At 45.5% G+C, this 20,398-nt stretch overlaps 1 protein-coding gene across 1 annotated transcript; it reads right to left on the bottom strand.

Moving 5' to 3' along the window:
• Window positions 1-8,012: 8,012 nt before the first annotated feature.
• Window positions 8,013-17,286, bottom strand: LOC145337082 (putative G-protein coupled receptor 139). The gene is made up of 2 exons (XM_080181830.1): window positions 17,064-17,286; window positions 8,013-8,917 (listed from the first exon to the last, which is right to left on the bottom strand). The coding sequence occupies exons 1-2, from the start codon at window positions 17,284-17,286 to the stop codon at window positions 8,013-8,015; spliced, it is 1,128 nt and encodes a 375-aa protein (XP_080037956.1).
• Window positions 17,287-20,398: the final 3,112 nt, after the last annotated feature.

Here is a 20,398-nt window from a genome sequence, read left to right as displayed (position 1 = left end):
TGTTGTAACATTCCAATCGATTGTTCTCAGATTCTGATCCATTGTTGTAACATTCCAATCGATTGACACATTTTTGGAACTCTCTAATCCATTGTTCTCAGACTCTGATCTCTCCAGCTCTTTCTCTGGAGCTGCTGATCTCTTATTGTTGAGGCGACGCTCCCACAGACATTATGGAATATCACATTGAAAGGAGTCCCTTATTAGTCGGAGAGGGAAACTCTCCAGTGACACAATGAGGATCCGTGGAGACTGACATTAATTCCAGTCACTAAACAAACAGATTTGGTTAACCCCATTCATTCCTGTATCTTTTGTATCACAATGTTATGACTGCAGATGACATTAATGCTGAACAAAAGTAGTTTATTTATTAGTCACGAGTAGGCTTACATTGACAGTGGAATGAAATTATGTGAAAATCCCTGCATCACCACACTTTGTCGCTTGTTCGTGTACACTGACAGAGAATTTAGCACAGCCAATGACTTTACTGACACATTTTTGGGCTGTCGGATCTCCGATGGAAATCTGTCTCCTCTTCTCGTATCGAATTTTCTTTGTATTATAGAAGCGAGGAGGTAAAGCCACCGAACATAAACGCACAGGGCTCCATTGGTAATTGTTAACATTTTAAGATTTAAAAAGATTATTAAAAGAAAAGATGAAACTTAAACAAGCAAAATAAAAGATGCACAGTTGGAAAACTTCTACAAAACAACCGCTAAGATATTACATCAAAGAGACTCAATAAAACTGTTTGGAGCAGGTTTGCCTCTCTGACCTTGAGATAGGTGTGGGCCTGAAGCCTCAGCCTCAATTTATTCTGTCCCTCACCAAGTTGCCCCCACACAGGCCTGTTTCCTGTCCCACTCCCGGCTGCCGTGGTAGGATTTGAACCGATATTTCCAGTAGATTAACCGGGGCGCATTGGATTTATTAGTCCACTGATATTGCCACTGCACCATCATTGTGGTCAGGGGAAGAAGGAGAGATTGAAAAAAGTCACATCATAAAAGGCAATTGAAGAAATACTTTGAAGTGTGGCAATTGTAGGATTATTGGAAATGGACAGTGAAAGTGATTATTTTGCATTTCTCTGAGGTTTTAGACAGCATACAGGCAGTGGCAGAGCTAACAGTACAGAGTTGGAGTAAGAAAGTCTCACAACACCAGGTTAAATTTCAACAGGTTTATTTGGAATCAGGAACTTTTGGAGCGCTGCCCCTTCCTCGGGTGAATGAGTCGATACGCGCGATCCTCTTGGAGACCCTCTCCACTTTGTGCCGGCGGTTTGCGGTGCCGATGGTAGCCGTGATGTGGAGATGTCGGTGCTCACAGTGACATGGGGTGGGTGCAGTAAGAAGGTTCACAAAAACCAGGTTAGAGTCTGTTTGGAATCAGGAGCTTCATGAAGGAGCAGGTTTATTCCAAATAAACCTGTTGGACTTGAACCTGGTGTTGTGAGACTCCTTACTGTGCCCACCCCAGTCCAAAACCAGCATCTCCACCCCACAGTAAAGAGTAAAATGATAACTTGCACACGTGTAAGGGAATTAAACAAGTAACTATGATTTTAACACATGTTCTAAATGTATTTCAAGTATTTTACTGTGATTGTTAGCCACTGCCAGTTACAAATCTCAGTTAGTCGGCACTGCAGCCCCAGAGCCAGCGATTCCTCCACAGTGGCTTCCGGAGACCAGGAAAATGCCCGAGAAGCCTGGGCCTACATTCGGAGGACTCCTAAAGCCCAGAAAAATGCCATGGCACCGGGTCCTGCACTGCGCTGGTCCCTAATGACCAGACCTGCATCCCTGAGGTTAAAACCCACTTCCACCCCCAATCCCTCTGAGCCAGAGAGGTGTGACCTTCTGCAGGCTCCAATCACTCTCTCCCCTCTCCTGTTCTACAGTCACCCCACACTCTTAAAAATAAACTCTCTCAGCCTCGCAATCACTAACACTGCTCTTTACAATTCCCTTGCAAGTCTAGAGATCCTCCGACCTCTGAAGGAAGAGCCTGAATTGGCCAATGGACCCCGATACGTGGACTCACCCATGAGTTGGGCCGAAAAGTGACAGATGGAGTTTTACCCCGATAAGTGCGAGGGGATTCATTTTGGTAGGACAAACTTGAGTGTGGATTTCAGAGTCAACGGCAGGGTTCTGAGGATTGTAGAGGAACAGAGAGATCTCTGAAGATTGCCACTCAAGTGGATAGAGCCGTTAAGAAGACTTAAAAGTGTGTTAGTGTTTATTAACAAGGGGTTTGAGTTTAAGAGCTGTGGGGCTATGCTACAACTATGAGAGCATGTTTGGAATATTGTGTGCAGTTCTGGTCACCTCACTATAAGAAGGATGTGGAAGCATTGGAGAGAGTGCAGAGGAGATTTACCAGGATGCTGCCCGGGTTGGAGAGTAGGTCTTATGAGGAAAGGCTGAGGGAGCTGGGGCTTTTCTCTTTAGAGTGGAGGAGGTTGAGAGGCGACTTAGTAGAGGTTTATAAGATGATGAGGGAGATAGATAGAGTGGACGTACGAGACTATTTCCGCACGTGGATGCAGCTGTTATTATAAGGTTCATGGTAGGAGATAAAGGAGGGATATCCGAGGTAGATTCTTTACACAGAGCGGTGGGATGTGGAATGCACTGCCTGTTGTGATAGTGGAGTCGGACACTTTAGGAACTTTCAAGCCGTTATTAGATAGGCACATGGAGCACACCAGAATGATAGGGAGTGGGATAGCTTGATCTTGGTTTTGGACAAAGTTCAGCACAACATTGAGGGCCAAAGGGCCTGTACTGTTCTATGTTCTATAAGGTGATCTTCCTCTACACCTTAGCTGTGACTGTAACACTACATTCTGTATTCTCTTGTTTCCTTCTGTATGGTATGTTTTGTCTGTATAGTGCGCAGGAGACAATATTTTTCACTGTACATTAATACATGTGACAATAATAAATCAAATCAAATCGAATCAAATCGAAAAGGCGTGATGGGAAAGGTAAAGTTTAGAGCTAAATCCTTGGGAATGCATTACCCGGCAGAACTCAGATCTGGAAGATAGTTATGAGGGAACATATTTTTCAACAGAATGAATGGGTTCAGTCACTGCCCAGACACAGAATAGATATGTCCCTGGATGCAGGAACACATGTATATTCAGCTTGGCAGTGAGCTGGTGAAACCACCACTTTGAAAAAGGAAGCATTTGTCAAAGCTAGGAGGGTGGGAACACATGAAGCAAATGTGGAATACAAGGAACGCAGAAAGAAACTTAAGCAAGGAGTAAGGAGGGGCTAAAAGGGGTCACGAGAAAGCTTTGGCCAGCAGGATTAAGGAAAACCCCAAGGTTTTTTATACATATGTAAAGAGCAAGAGGGTGGCCAGGCCGAGGGTTGACCCACTCAAGAACAAGGGAGAGAATCTATGCGTGGAGCCAGAGGAAATGGGTGAGATATTAAATGAATACTTTGCATCAGTATTCACCAAAGAGAAGGACTTGGTGAGTGATGAATCTGGGAAAGAATGTGTAGATAGTTTGAGTCATGTTGAGATCAAAAAGGAGGAAGTATTGGGGTTCTTGAGAGACATTAAGATAGACAAGTCCCTAGGGCCTGATGGGATATACCCCAGAATACTGAGAGGGGCAAGGGGGGAAATTGCTGGGGCCTTGAGAGAAATCTTTGTATCCTCACTGGCTACAGGGGAGGTCCCAGAGGATTGGAGAATAGCCAATGTTGTTCCTTTGTTTAAGGAGGATAGCAAGAATAATCCAGGTAATTGCAGAGTGGTGAGCCTTACATCAATGATAGGGAAAGTATTGCAGAGGATTCTTTGAGATAGGATTTACTCCCACTTGGAAATAAGTCGTCGCACTACTGAGAGGCAACATGGTTTTGTGAAGGGGAGGTCGTGCCTCACGAAGTTGATTGAGTTTTTTAAGGAAGTGACGAAGATGATTGATGAGGGTAGGTAGGGCTACATGGACTTCAGTAAGGCCTTTGAGAAGGTTTCTCATGGCAGACTGGCACAGAAGGCGAAGTCGCACGGGATCAGAGGTGAGCTGGCAAGGTGGATACAAAACTGGCTCGGTCACAGAAGACAGAGGGTAGCAGACGGATTTCTGGAGGGCTGTGACAAGTGGCATTCCTCAGGGATCAGCGCTGGGAGCTTTGCTGTTTGTAATATATATAAATGATCTGGAGGAAAATGTAACCGGTTTGATTAGTAAGATTGCGGACGACACAGAGGTCGGTGGATTTGCGGATAGTGATGAGGGCTATCAGAGGATACCCCAAGATAGGGTTAGTTGGAGACTTGGATGGAGAGATGGCAGATGGAGTTTAATCCGAGCGAATGTGAGGTAATGCATTTTGGAAGGTCTGATACAGATAGGAAATATACAGTAAATGGCAGAACTCTTAAGAGCATTGATAGGGCAGAGGGATCTGGGTGTACTGAAAGTGGCAATGCAGGTGGAGAAGGTAGTCAAGAAGGCATACGGCATGCTTGCTTTCATTGGCCGGGACGCTGAGTTTAAAAATTGGCAAGTCATGTTGCAGCTTTATAGAACCTTAGTGAGGCCGCACTTGGAATATCGTGTTCAATTCTGGTCACCACACTACCAGAAGGATGTGATGGCTTTGGAGTGGGTACAGAAAAGATTTACCAGGATGTTGCCCTGGTACGGAGGGCATTAGCTATGAGGAGAGGTTGGAGAAACTTGGTTTGTTTTCACTGGAGCGACGGATGTTGAGGGGTGACCTGATAGAAGTCTACAAGATTATGAGGGGCATGGACAGAGTGGTTAGTCAGAAGGTTTTCCCCCCAGGGTGGAAGAGTCAATTACTAGGGGGGGGGCACAGGTTTAAAGTGTGAAGGGCAAGGTTTCAAGGAGATGTACGAGGCAGACTTTTTACACAGAGGGTGGTGGGTGCCTGGATCTCGCTGCCGGGGGAGGGAGTGGAAGCAGATACGGTAGTGACTTCTAAGGGGTGTATTGACAAATACATGAATAGGATGGGAATAGAGAGATATGGTACCTTTTGTACCGTGACATTGGTTTCCTGAGTCTAATTACCTCCTTGTTGAAAAACGCCACTAACAGACAGTCCTTGTCGATTCTGAACATTAAAATTCATCAAATATTACCAGTAGTGAAAAATTGCTTTAGTTTTAAACAGGGATACAATCCACGCCTTCTCAGAATAAATCCGCACTGGAGTGGTTTTCCAAAGCAAAACTCAAGACCAACTTTTTAACAATTCCAACTAAAATCTGATAAGTCACTGGGATTAGTCCTCAGCTGGGGTATTTGGTTTAATTCTGGACACCATATTTCCGGGGGGGTGGTGGGGGGGGGGGCGGTGGTTGGAGGAAGTACAGAGGAGACTTAGTAGAATGGGAACAGGGATGAGAGACTTCAATCAGGTGGAGAGACTGGACAAGCTGGGATTGTTTTCCTTGGAGCAGATCAGGTAAAGAGAAGATTTAACAGAAACAGTTAAAATTGGGGTTGGTTTTGATGGAGTAACCAAGGTTATTCCAGGCTCCACTGTAATCCAGGTCAGTATAGAAACAGGTTGAATGGGATTGACAAAGAACTGGAGAGAAGATGAGATAGTTTGTTAAGATCTGCACTATCCAAAAGCGTGGTGCGCTGGAATTCTACTGCCTTGCCCATCATGGAATCGAAATGGGTGAGGAGCGTAAGACAGAAATGCCCATTGTCGTTGAGCAGGAATTTTGTGGTCTTGCTGGAGTGAGGACAGATTCAGTAGTGATTTCCAACACTGAGTTGCAGCAATACTGGCAGGGGCATTTGCAGAGTTAGTGGGAAGAGGAGGGAGGGACTAATTGTAAAGCTCCTTCAAAGAGCCAGCCCCAAATGGTCTTCCTTTCTTTTAGCTGATTCTATGTTTCTCTGATAACAGAAACCATTGAACCCGTATCTCATGTAGACAATTGACATTCAACAGGTTTACAACCCAGAGGCTGGTTTAATTGTTCTCTGATAAAGGTGAGAGTGGGAAAGCAAAGACAGGACACTGGTGAGACAAAGAGTGTCTTTATCGGAGCAGTAGGCATTGGTCTGATCACAAAGTGGACCTTTGGTTTCAATCAATCAATGATAAACTATGGATTACATTCCTATTTCACGCGTATTTGCTCTCAGGACGTGGATAACACCGAGAAGGCTACTTGTTCATCCCTAGTTACCAAAGGAAAATGTTGGACAATACAGTTGCAGCATTTTGACCCCATGACGATGAAGGAATAGCGAGATATGTCCAAGTCTGGATGGTGCATGACTTCGAGAAGGGGAACATTGAGGTGATGATGTTTTGTACTGGAGACAAAGTAGAATTCTGTTCCCTCCCCTGTGACCCGAGACAACCTGGTGCTGATTGTAGGAACCCAACCTTCGATGTGAAGAGCAACGGTCAAAAACACAAGTTTTGGTATTTTGGGGCTGAGGTTTCTTTATTGGGCAGCAGTGAATGAGTTTGGCTCTGAATATGAGGAAGAGAGTTTTCAGATTGAGGTATTAGCACAGTGAGAGCAACATTGGTGAGTGAGCGATGGGTGGACAGGACTTAGTGTGAGTTAGGACACAGGCAGCAGAGTTTTGGATGACCACAAGGTTACAGATGGTGGAAGAGCAGAGACATAGAAACTGGAAACTCAGCAGCAGGAGGAGGCCACTCTGCCTTTCGGGATTGCTCCGCCATTCATTGCAATCATGGCTGATCATCCAACTCAGCGGTCTAATCCCACCTTCCCCCTATATCCTTTGATGTGTTTAGCTCCAAGAGTTACATCCGACTCCTTGAAAACATTTTGGCCTCAACTGCTTTCTGTGGTAGCAAATTCTACAGGCTCAGCACTCTCTGGGAGAAGAAATTTCTCCTGATCTCCATCCTAAACGGTTTATCCTGAATCCTCAGAGTGTGGCCCCTGGTTCTGGACTCCACCACCATTGGGAACATAATTCCTGCTCTACCCTGTCTAGTCCTGATGTCTTGACCTCATTGTCTGAAGTCCAGTGAAAGAGAGAGAGAGAGCGGCACAGCACAGCGGTTAGCACCGCCACCTCACAGTGCCAGGGTCGTGGGTTCGATCGCTGTCTGTGCAGACAGTTACTGTGAAAACCCCGAGTGGTCACTCTCTGCCTCCTGTTCAGGGGCACTGAGGGAGAATCTAGCATGGCAATTGCACCTCACCAGCAGGTCTTTCGGACTGTGGGAGGAAACCGGAGCACCTGGAGGAAACCCCACACGGAAACAGGGAGAACATGCGGACTCCAGAAATTCAGTGACCCAAGCTGGGAATCGAACCCAGGTTCCTGGTGTTGTGAGGCTAACAAATGACTGTACTGTGAAAATCCTCTAACCGCCACACTCCGGCACCTGTTTGGGCACAATGAGGGAGAATTTAATGTGGTCAATGCATCTAATCAGCACGTCTTTTGGACTGAAGGATGAAACTGGAACATCAGGATAAAGCCAACGTAGACGTGGCAGGGATGGGAGGTGCAGCCACCGCACAGGGAGTGGCCCAAGCCAAGCCTGGAAAGGAACCAGGTCCTTGGCACTTGAGGCAGCAGTGCTAACCACTGCATGTAATGCACAATATGGAGCTTCTCCTGATAAACAATTGAATTGTGTGTCAGTATCTGGTCAAAGTTAACAACTAGTCGATCCACCACATTAAACCTCACCCTCTGCATGTTGTCAATTAACCTACAACTACTGAACAACGGGTGGATGCTGAGGGACTCTACCTGCACTGTGACCTCACTCTCTATGACTGCACCACATGTGCACTGTGGGAATTGTAGGGTGGGTTTCCAGTCCGAGGAACAATGAAGGTGGACAGGTGAACAAGTCATTGAGAGGGGAGAGATGCCAAATTAATTCTGTTCCCTCAGTGAGAAGCCCCTCCCACCACTGGAAATGTTCAATTCAGTGAAAAAATTGTGGAAAGTGTCAGTGATTCAGCTCTTCTCATCTTTTAATGAATTGAAGAATTGTAGTAAAGGGATATTTGAGCACCTTCTTGATCTGCTCTCTGAACTTGGTCTGGGTAATGGCGTAAATAGCAGTGTTTGTGCAGCAGCTCAGGAGCTGCAGCATGAAGCCAATTTCCTGAACAATATCATCTAGAAATATAGATTCATACCCCAACTCATACATTCGTTTCCATATAGAAAACAGCATGAACAGTGACCATAACAGGATGAAATTGGCTGAGATTATAAACAGTAAAATGATGGATTTCTTTCGACTCTCCATCTCTGGGTCTTTGGGACTCTCCCCACTGCTGTGAGCTCGGAGTCGCCTGCGGGCCCTGCTGCTCACTACAATGTGTTGGACGGTGAGAGCATTGAGCAGCAGAATGAGAACAAATGGGACACATGGGGTTATAATGTAATGGAGGAACTCGATCGCTACCCAGGCCACTGATAGAAAAACATGTTCGTTCAGAATGCAAAATGCAGGTTGGTTCATCATCCAGTAATGAGGTCGGAATATAAAATACCAGATAATGTTCTTTACACAGCTGAGCGCGGTCACTGTTCCCAGAACCACACGGGCGGTTTTCTCACTGCAGTATTTGCTTTTCAGCTTTGTTCCACAAATGGCCACAAATCGATCAAAGGTGAAGGTGACGGTGAACCAGACGGAGCAGTCAGTGGCTGCGTAAAGCAGGATGGCGTGGATGTTACACACGGGGACTGACCCCCGCAGGAAAATAAACTGTTCCAAGAAAACAATTGGAATGTGTCTCAGTATCAGGTCGAGGATAATGACGAGTAGATCTGCCATTGCCATGGACACCAGGTAAGTTGTGACACAGTTGGAGAGACCACATTGTCTGCGAGCCAGGATGACGATTGTGATTATGTTCACTGTAAGGATAGGAATTAAATTATGAAAAGACACATCAGACTGGCAGAAAGATACAAGTCCCATTCTTTGATTGAGAAGGAGAAGCAGTTGTGATTTCTACCATGTTGCTGTGTAGAGAGATGTATTCAAACACATTGATCTGAAAGAACTGAATGGGGAGTGCTGTGAACATTTTTTATTATTCAATATTGAGACATGGGTGTCAGTGGCTGGCCAGCATTTATTGGCCATCTCTAGTTACCCTTGTAGGGTTATTGAGAGTCAATCGTGGATATTCAGAAGCTTTTTCCCAGGGTGGCAGAGTCAATTACTAGGGGGCATAGGTTTAAGGTACAAGGTGCAAGGGTTAAAGGAGATGTACGAGGCAAGTCTTTTACATAGTGGAAGCAGATATCACTGACTTTTTAGGGCGATCTGGACAAATATATTTATAGAATGGGAGTCGAGGGATACGGTCCCCAGAAGTGGACAGGATTTTCGGCAACAGGATCAGTGCATGCTTGGAGGGTGGAAGGGCCGGTTCCCGTGCTGTAATTTTCTTTTATCTATTTGTTCTTCGCTGTGGTTCTGGAGTCACATGTAGACCAGGCCAAATGAGGACAGCAAATTTCCTTCCCAAACGTACATTAGTGAACCAGATAGGTTTTTCAGCAGATTCTTATTATCAGATATATTTTATTGAATTCAAATTCCACCAGCTGTTGTGGTGGGATTTGAACCTGTGTCCCCCAACGTTAACTGAGTTTCTAGATTAATGGCCTATTGACAATACCACAAGGCCAGTCACTTCCCCTTACGGAGGGCAGGTTAGAGTAAATAACAACAACTGAAGACCTGGAGGGAATGGACACAGATTGACCGAGTGGATTCCAGTGATGATGAGAGTCTCATAGGCAGGGGAGGGATCCTGGGATCGGTTTTCCTTTTCCCGCTTCTCTCCTGACTCCAAGAATGCGTATTCTGGAGAAGGAGTGTTTTAACCCCTCCAGTGCTGTGAGTTGTATGGAAGAAAGGGTAAAAATTTATTCATTGCAAAACCCAAAATGTAAACGGCAACGAAGATTGACTCCTTGTAGACACGTATAAGAAAAGATGATTTCCAGAGAATTGATTTGCACCTGGATTATTAGAGGTTAAAATTTATAGAGGTCGCTTCCTTACAGTCCATAGATGGTGGCTGAAAATGTTGGATTCCTGAAGGATTCTCCCCATTTTTCTTGCTGCAATGACAATAATGCCTCCCTTTAATGTCAGTAAAATGAAGGAAATAGCCATCGACTTCAGGAAGTGTAGTAGAGGACATGCCCCACCTACATCAACGGGAATGAAGTGGAAATTGTCGAGAGTTTCCAGGTAGCCAGATCACCAACAACCTGTCCTGGTTCCTCTATTCCGATGTTATAGTTAAGAAAACCCACTAACACCTGTCGCTTTTCAGAAAGCTACAGAAATTTGTCATGTCCACTAGAACTATGAGCCGTGCACCACAGAAAGCATCCTTTCTGGATGTATCACAGTTTGGTCTGAGCCACGACAGATCAGCCATGATCTTATTGAATGGCGGGGCAGGCTCGAAGGGCCAGATGGCCTACTCCTGCTCCTATTTCTTATGTTCTTATGTTCTTATGAAAGTAGCTGGTCTGATTAGCAGGTTTACGTAGAAACATAGAACATTACAGCTCAGAACAGGCCCTTCGGCCCTCAGTGTTGTGCTGAGCTATGTCCAATCCCAAGACCCAGCTATCCCACTTCCTATCATTCTGGTGTGCTCCATGTGCCTATCCAATAACCGCTTGAAAGTTCCTAAAGTGTCCGACTCCACTATCACAGCAGGCAGTCTATTCCACACCCCAACCACTCTCTGGGTGAGGAATCTACCTCAGACATCCCTCCTATATCTCCCACCATGAGCCTTATAGTTATGCCCCCGAGTAACAGCTCCATCCACCTGAGGGAATAGTCCCTCCACGTCCACTGTATCAATCCCCCACATCATCTTATAAACCTCTATTAAGTCGCCTCTCATCCTCCTCCGCTCCAAAGAGAAAAGCCCCAGCTCCCTCAACCTTTCTTCATAAGACCTACCCTCCAAACCAGGCAGCATCCTGGTAAATCTCCTCTGCACTCTCTCCAATGCTTCCACATCCTTCTTATAGAGAGGTCATCAGAACTGAACACAGTTTGTGGATGATACTAAGATTGCTGGATTTGCAGATAGTGATGAAGATTGTCAGAGAATACAGCAGGATGTGGATAGGTTGGAAATTTGGGGGAGAAATAGCAAATGGAATTTAATCCTGACAAATGTAAGGTGATGCATTTTGGTAGGTCCAATTGAAGTGGGAACTATAAAACGTATGTCAGAACCATCAGGAACATAGACACACAGAAAGATCTGGATAGGCAGGTCCGCAGATCCTTAAAGTGGCAGCACAGGTAGGAAAGGCAGTGAAGAAAGCATTCTCGTCTTCATCAGACTGGGCATCGAGTATGAAAATTATGTTAGATATGAAAAACGTTTGTTCGGCCACATTTGGAATACTGTGTCCAGTTCTGGTCACCACACTCCCAGAAGGACATGGACACTTTGGGGAGAGTGCAGAAACGGTTTACCAGATTGTTCCTGATATGGAGGGTATTAGCCAGGAGGAGAGATTGGATAAACTGGGATTGTTCTCCCTGGAAAGACACAGGCTGAGTGATGACCTGATAGAGGTTTATAGAATTATGAGGGGTATTGATAGGGTGAACAGTTGGAAGCTTTTTCCCCAGGGGCAGAAATGACAATTACAAGGAGGCACAAGGTAAGGTCTCGGGGGGGAGGAAGGTTTTTACACAGAGGGTGATGGGGGCCTGGAATGCACTGCCAAGTGAGGCAGACACATTAGCATCATTTAAAACTTATGTGGAGAAACATATGAGTAGGCAGGGCGTAGAGGGATAGAGGTGGTTGGTCTAGATAGGACAACATGATTGGCATAGGCTTGGAGGGCTGAAGGGCCTGTTCTTTATTCTTTGTACAATTCCCGCTTTTCCTTGGGAAAAGCAGCCAGTGTTATCAAGGACCACGCGGACCCCAGGCATTTTCTCTCCCATCTTTTTCTGTTATGAAAAACATACAAGATCTGGGGCCACGTACCAACCGAATCAAGAACAGCTTCTTCCCTGCTGCATTCCAGGAAATTTGTCTACCTTTACTCCCATTCGCTTTCCCAACACTACCTCTTTTGTGATAATGAGAGTTTCTAAGTTCTCTCCTGCCATTGTCTTCCTGTCATCAATTTTTGCCATTTTATTTGTGTCTTCCATTATAAAGACAGACAGAATATCTGTTCAATGCCTTGGCCATTTCCTCATTTCCAGTTATTAAATCCCCCTTCTCATCTTCTAAAGGACCAATGTCTACTTTAGCCACTCTTTTCGTTGTATATATTTGTAGAAGGTTTTGCTATCTGTTTTTATAGAAACTATGAAGCTGGGCTAGCGCTTAATATAAAAAAGGATAGCAAGAGTTTTTATAAATATATAAAAAGGAAGAGGCTGGCTAGGGTGAACGTTGGTCCTTTAGAGGATGAGAAAGGGGACCTAGTGGTAGGGGATGGGGATATGGCGAAGGTATTGAATAACTTTTTTGTTTCTGTCTTCACGGAGGAGGACGTGAATAATTTGCCGGGTGTTAGCGATGGAAAGGTGGTAGGACTGGAGGGTCTTAATGACATTACTGTTACTAGAGAGGCGGTGCTCGACAGACTGGAGGGGCTGATTGTGGACAAGTCCCCAGGACCGGATGGAATGCATCCGAGGGTTCTAAAAGAAATGGCGGAGGTTATAGTGGATACATTGGTGGTTATTTTCCAGACGTCGCTGGATTCCGGGGAAGTGCCGGAGGATTGGAAAACGGCTAATGTTACGCCGTTGTTTAAGAAGGGTGCCAGGCAAAAGGCAGGGAATTATAGGCCGGTTAGTTTAACGTCTGTGGTAGGTAAAATGTTAGAATCCGTCATTAAGGAGGAAATTGCGAGCCATCTTGAAGGGAATTGCTTGATAGAGCAGACGCAGCACGGTTTCATTAAAGGGAAGTCGTGTCTGACAAATTTACTGGAGTTCTATGAGGATGTGTCTAGGGCGGTGGATAGAGGAGAGCCGGTGGATGTGGTCTTTCTGGATTTTCAGAAGGCGTTTGACAAAGTACCTCACAAGAGGTTATTGCAGAAGGTCAGGGGACTTGGAGTTGGGGGTAGGGTGTTAGCGTGGATAGAGGATTGGTTGTCAAATAGGAGGCAGAGAGTGGGGGTCAACGGGTGCTATTCAGATTGGCGGATGGTGACTAGTGGAGTGCCCCAGGGGTCGGTGCTGGGGCCTCAGCTTTTTACCATTTATATAGATGATCTGGAGGAGGGAACCGAGTGTAGGGTGTCGAAATTTGCGGATGACACCAAGATTGGGGGAACGGCAAATTGTGCGGAGGGTGTGGAGAGTCTGCAGAAGGATCTAGATAGGCTGGGCAAATGGGCCAGGAAATGGCAAATGGAATTTAATGTTGGCAAGTGTGAGGTGGTCCACTTCGGTAGGAAGAATGGTAGGAAGGACTATTACTTACGTGGCGAAAAACTGCAGCAGGCGACGGTGCAGAGGGACCTCGGGGTCCTTGTGCATGAGTCGCAAAAACCCAGCTTGCAGGTGCAGCAGGTGGTCAGGAAGGCAAATGGGATGCTGGCCTTCATAGCGAAGGGGATTGAATATAAAAGTAGGGAGGTCTTGCTGCAGCTGTATAGGGCATTGGTGAGGCCGCAGCTGGAGTACTGTGTGCAGTTTTGGGCGCCGCACCTGCGCAAAGATATTTTGGCCTTGGAGGGAGTGCAGAGGAGGTTTACTAGGCTGATGCCGGAGTTGAGGGGGTTGAGCTATGAGGAGAGGCTGAATAAACTAGGCTTGTACTCGTTAGAGTTTAGAAGAATGAGGGGAGATCTCATTGAGACGTATAAGATGATGAATGAGATGGATAGGATAGAGGTGGAGAGACTCTTCCCGCTCAAAAAAGACAGTAGGACTAGGGGGCACAGCCTCAAGATAAAGGGGGGGCGGTTTAGAACGGAGTTGAGGAGGAACTTCTTCACTCAAAGGGTGGTGAATCTCTGGAATTCTCTACCCGTTGAAGTGGTGGAGGCTGCCTCGCTAAATATTTTCAAGAAGCGGGTTGATGGGTTTTTGATAAGAGAGGGGATTAAGGGTTATGGAGAGAGGGCGGGAAAGTGGAACTGAGCCACGACAGATCAGCCATGATCTTATTGAATGGCGGGGCAGACTCGAAGGGCCAGATGGCCTACTCCTGCTCCTATTTCTTATGTTCTTATGTTTATATTCTGAGCTAGTTTACTTATAATCCATCTTACTTTTCATGTCGGTTTTTCTCTTGACTTTTGGTAGACCTTTAAAGAATTCCCAGTCCTCTAGGTTCCCACTAATCTTTACCACTTTGTATGCATTTTCTTTCACTTTGATCCCTGCCTCAATTTCCTTACATGCCCATGACTGATTATCTCTTTTCCTACAGTCCTTCCTTATCACTGGTATATACTTTACTGAGCAGTGAAAGATCACTTTGAAAGTTCTCCACTGTTCCTCAGCTGTCCCACCATAAAGTGTTTGCTCCCAGTCTACCTCAGCCAACACCTCTCTCATCCTATTGTAGTCTTCTTTGTTTAAGGAGAAGACAGTGGGATTGGGTTTTACCGTCTCACGCTCTGGATTTTAAATTCAACCAAACTGTGATCGCATCTTCCAAGATCATTAATTATTTCCATCTCATTACACAAGACCAAATCGAGGAGAGCTTGCACCCTTGTCAGTTCCATGACATACTGTCCAAGGAAGCTATCGTGGATACATTCTGTGAACTCCTTCTCAAGGTTGCCTTGACCAATCTGGTTTGACCAATTGATATGTAGATTAAAATCCCCTGTGATAATTGCTGGGCTATTTTTACATGCATCAGTTATTTCTTTGTTTATTTCTCACCCCACCGCAATGTCATTATTTGGTGGTCTATAGATTATGCCTATCAGTGACTTTTTCTCCTTACTATTCCGAATTTCCACCCAAATGGATTCAACCTTTTCCAGAGAACCTCGTCACCTCTCACTATCGCCCTGTGTCATCCTTAAATATCAGAGCTACACCACCTCCCTTACCTTCCTGTTGGTCCCTCCGAACAGTTTGATATCCCCGGAAATTCAACTCCCAGCATCCTGTAATCATGTCTCTGTAATGGCCACCAAATCATACTCGTTCGCAACGATTTGTGCTATCAATTCATTTACCTTGTTTTGAATGCTACGGGCATTCAGGTAAAGTGCCGTTATGCCAGTTGTTGTATCTTTCTGAATTCGAACACCTCTATTAATAACATCTCCTGAGTTCTCCTTACTGAGCAGGTCATTGACACTGCTATCAAACTGCTCAGCAATAACCTGCTCAGTAACGTCCAGTTTGGGTTTGGCCAGGGTCACTCAGCTCCTTACCTCATTACAGCCTTGGTTCAAAGATGGAAAAAAGAGCTGAATTCGAGAGGTGAGGTGAGAGTGACAGCCATTGACATCAATGCCGCATTTACTGAGTGTGGCATCAAGGAACCTTGGCGAATCTGGGGTCAATGGGAATCAGAGGGCAACCTCTCCGCTGGTTGGAGTCATACCTGGTATATAGGATGATGGCAGGGTCAGTCACCTCTACTCCGGGACATCTCTGCAGGTGCCCCCTCAGGGTAGTGTCCTCGGTCCAACCATCTTCAGCTGCTTCATCAACGACCTTCCCTCCATCAGAAGGTCAGAAGTTTGCCGATGATTATACAATGTTTAGCATCATTTGTGACTCCTCAGATACTGAAACAGTCCATGTTCAAATGCAACAAGATCTGGACAACATCCAAGCGTGGGCTGACAACTGGCAAGTAACATGACCAACAAATGCCAGGCAATGACCATCACGAAGAAGAGACACTCTAACCATCGCTCCTTGACATTCAGTGGTGTAACCATCACTGAATCCCCCACTATCAACACCCTGGGGGTTACCATTGACCAGAAACTCAACTGGACTCACTGTATAAACACAGTGGCTCCCAGAGCAGGGCAGAGGCTGGAAATACTGCAGTGAGTAACTCACCTCATGAGTCCCACAAAGCCCGTCCACCATCTACAAGGCACAAGTCAGGAGTTTGTGATGAAATACTCCCCACTTGCCTGGATGGGTGCAGCTACAATAACGCTCAAGAACTCGATTGCATTGAGGACAAAGCAGCCCCACTTGATTGGCACCCCATCCACACTCACTCCCTCCACCGACACTCAGTAGCAGCCGTGTGAACCATCTACAAGATGCACTGCACCTTAGACAGCACCTTTTAAACCCACGAACACTTCCATCTAGAAGGACAAAGGCAGCAGATAAATGGGAACACCACCACATGCAAGTTCCTCTCCAAGCCACTCATCATCCTGATTTGGAAATATATCGGCCATTCCTTCGCCGTCGCTGGGTTAAAATCCTGGAATTCCCTCCCGAACGGCATTGTGGGTTAACCCACAGAACGTGGACTGCAGCGATTCAAGAAGGCAGCTCACCACCACCTCAAGGGGCAACTAGGGATGGGCAATAAATGCTGGCCAGCCTGCAACGCCCACGTTTCACAAATGAATAAAACAAAATTCTTTGCAACTGGGGAAGAGGGTGAGGGAAAGAGGGCAGGAGAGAAGTGAAATAGATAAAGTAGAATTTAATAAAGACATAGGTAAAAGTTATCCAGCAGCAGGGCTGAAGCAGAGGTGGTGATATATGTGTGTGTGTGTATCTGTGTGTGTGTGTGTGTGTGTGTGTGTGTGTGTGTGTGTGATCTGATGGAGGGCGCAGTAGACAGGGTTGGGGGTGGAGAGGATGTGGAGCGGGAGATCAGGTCAGGGTCAAAGGGAGCTTGGAGGGTGTGAACAGTCCGGTTCAGCTTCAGATAATCACCAGAGTGGGGAATGGAGATGTGGATGGATAGGGAATGGAGTTTGTGACCACAATGGCATCATTTTTCCGAAATGTAAATGACAAAAAGAGTTAAAACGTGCTTTGTAGGATTATTTGCTGGATGGAGACACTTACTTGGGACACCAACAAGAGCCAGAAGGGGATAGTAAATTCCTTGGATAACCTGAAGTGTGTAATAGATGCGATCAGCAAGTGTCAATCTTATTGAATCTAGATTAAGCCAGTAAATTGCTCCGGTTATACCCCTGTCCATTGCTGTAACGTTCCAGTCCATTGTTCTCAGATTCTGATCCATTGTTGTAACATTCCAATCGATTGTTCTCAGATTCTGATCCATTGTTGTAACATTCCAATCGATTGTTCTCAGATTCTGATCCATTGTTGTAACATTCCAATCGATTGTTCTCAGATTCTGATCCATTGTTGTAACATTCCAATCGATTGTTCTCAGATTCTGATCCATTGTTGTAACATTCCAATCGATTGACACATTTTTGGAACTCTCTAATCCATTGTTCTCAGACTCTTATCTCTCCAGCTCTTTCTCTGGAGCTGCTGATCTCTTATTGTTGAGGCGACGCTCCCACAGACATTATGGAATATCACATTGAAAGGAGTCCCTTATTAGTCGGAGAGGGAAACTCTCCAGTGACACAATGAGGATCCGTGGAGACTGACATTAATTCCAGTCACTAAACAAACAGATTTGGTTAACCCCATTCATTCCTGTATCTTTTGTATCACAATGTTATGACTGCAGATGACATTAATGCTGAACAAAAGTAGTTTATTTATTAGTCACGAGTAGGCTTACATTGACAGTGGAATGAAATTATGTGAAAATCCCTGCATCACCACACTTTGTCGCTTGTTCGTGTACACTGACGGAGGATTTAGCACAGCCAGTGACTTTACTGACACATTTTTGGACTGTCGGATCTCCGATGGAAATCTGTCTCCTCTTCTCGTATCGAATTTTCTTTGTATTATAGAAGCGAGGAGGTAAAGCCACCGAACATAAACGCACAGGGCTCCATTGGTAATTGTTAACATTTTAAGATTTAAAAAGATTATTAAAAGAAAAGATGAAACTTAAACAAGCAAAATAAAAGATGCACAGTTGGAAAACTTCTACAAAACAACCGCTAAGATATTACATCAAAGAGACTCAATAAAACTGTTTGGAGCAGGTTTGCCTCTCTGACCTTGAGATAGGTGTGGGCCTGAAGCCTCAGCCTCAATTTATTCTGTCCCTCACCAAGTTGCCCCCACACAGGCCTGTTTCCTGTCCCACTCCCGGCTGCCGTGGTAGGATTTGAACCGATATTTCCAGTAGATTAACCGGGGCGCATTGGATTTATTAGTCCACTGATATTGCCACTGCACCATCATTGTGGTCAGGGGAAGAAGGAGAGATTGAAAAAAGTCACATCATAAAAGGCAATTGAAGAAATACTTTGAAGTGTGGCAATTGTAGGATTATTGGAAATGGACAGTGAAAGTGATTATTTTGCATTTCTCTGAGGTTTTAGACAGCATACAGGCAGTGGCAGAGCTAACAGTACAGAGTTGGAGTAAGAAAGTCTCACAACACCAGGTTAAATTTCAACAGGTTTATTTGGAATCAGGAACTTTTGGAGCGCTGCCCCTTCCTCGGGTGAATGAGTCGATACGCGCGATCCTCTTGGAGACCCTCTCCACTTTGTGCCGGCGGTTTGCGGTGCCGATGGTAGCCGTGATGTGGAGATGTCGGTGCTCACAGTGACATGGGGTGGGTGCAGTAAGAAGGTTCACAAAAACCAGGTTAGAGTCTGTTTGGAATCAGGAGCTTCATGAAGGAGCAGGTTTATTCCAAATAAACCTGTTGGACTTGAACCTGGTGTTGTGAGACTCCTTACTGTGCCCACCCCAGTCCAAAACCAGCATCTCCACCCCACAGTAAAGAGTAAAATGATAACTTGCACACGTGTAAGGGAATTAAACAAGTAACTATGATTTTAACACATGTTCTAAATGTATTTCAAGTATTTTACTGTGATTGTTAGCCACTGCCAGTTACAAATCTCAGTTAGTCGGCACTGCAGCCCCAGAGCCAGCGATTCCTCCACAGTGGCTTCCGGAGACCAGGAAAATGCCCGAGAAGCCTGGGCCTACATTCGGAGGACTCCTAAAGCCCAGAAAAATGCCATGGCACCGGGTCCTGCACTGCGCTGGTCCCTAATGACCAGACCTGCATCCCTGAGGTTAAAACCCACTTCCACCCCCAATCCCTCTGAGCCAGAGAGGTGTGACCTTCTGCAGGCTCCAATCACTCTCTCCCCTCTCCTGTTCTACAGTCACCCCACACTCTTAAAAATAAACTCTCTCAGCCTCGCAATCACTAACACTGCTCTTTACAATTCCCTTGCAAGTCTAGAGATCCTCCGACCTCTGAAGGAAGAGCCTGAATTGGCCAATGGACCCCGATACGTGGACTCACCCATGAGTTGGGCCGAAAAGTGACAGATGGAGTTTTACCCCGATAAGTGCGAGGGGATTCATTTTGGTAGGACAAACTTGAGTGTGGATTTCAGAGTCAACGGCAGGGTTCTGAGGATTGTAGAGGAACAGAGAGATCTCTGAAGATTGCCACTCAAGTGGATAGAGCCGTTAAGAAGACTTAAAAGTGTGTTAGTGTTTATTAACAAGGGGTTTGAGTTTAAGAGCTGTGGGGCTATGCTACAACTATGAGAGCATGTTTGGAATATTGTGTGCAGTTCTGGTCACCTCACTATAAGAAGGATGTGGAAGCATTGGAGAGAGTGCAGAGGAGATTTACCAGGATGCTGCCCGGGTTGGAGAGTAGGTCTTATGAGGAAAGGCTGAGGGAGCTGGGGCTTTTCTCTTTAGAGTGGAGGAGGTTGAGAGGCGACTTAGTAGAGGTTTATAAGATGATGAGGGAGATAGATAGAGTGGACGTACGAGACTATTTCCGCACGTGGATGCAGCTGTTATTATAAGGTTCATGGTAGGAGATAAAGGAGGGATATCCGAGGTAGATTCTTTACACAGAGCGGTGGGATGTGGAATGCACTGCCTGTTGTGATAGTGGAGTCGGACACTTTAGGAACTTTCAAGCCGTTATTAGATAGGCACATGGAGCACACCAGAATGATAGGGAGTGGGATAGCTTGATCTTGGTTTTGGACAAAGTTCAGCACAACATTGAGGGCCAAAGGGCCTGTACTGTTCTATGTTCTATAAGGTGATCTTCCTCTACACCTTAGCTGTGACTGTAACACTACATTCTGTATTCTCTTGTTTCCTTCTGTATGGTATGTTTTGTCTGTATAGTGCGCAGGAGACAATATTTTTCACTGTACATTAATACATGTGACAATAATAAATCAAATCAAATCGAATCAAATCGAAAAGGCGTGATGGGAAAGGTAAAGTTTAGAGCTAAATCC

This window comes from Carcharhinus amblyrhynchos, unplaced genomic scaffold (genome assembly GCF_965287045.1).
Source record: "Carcharhinus amblyrhynchos unplaced genomic scaffold, sCarAmb.v2.hapA scaffold_43, whole genome shotgun sequence".
NCBI classification, from domain to species: domain Eukaryota; kingdom Metazoa; phylum Chordata; class Chondrichthyes; order Carcharhiniformes; family Carcharhinidae; genus Carcharhinus; species Carcharhinus amblyrhynchos.
The sequence above is the reverse complement of the archived record's forward strand: the minus strand, read 5'-3'. Positions and strand labels throughout refer to the sequence as shown.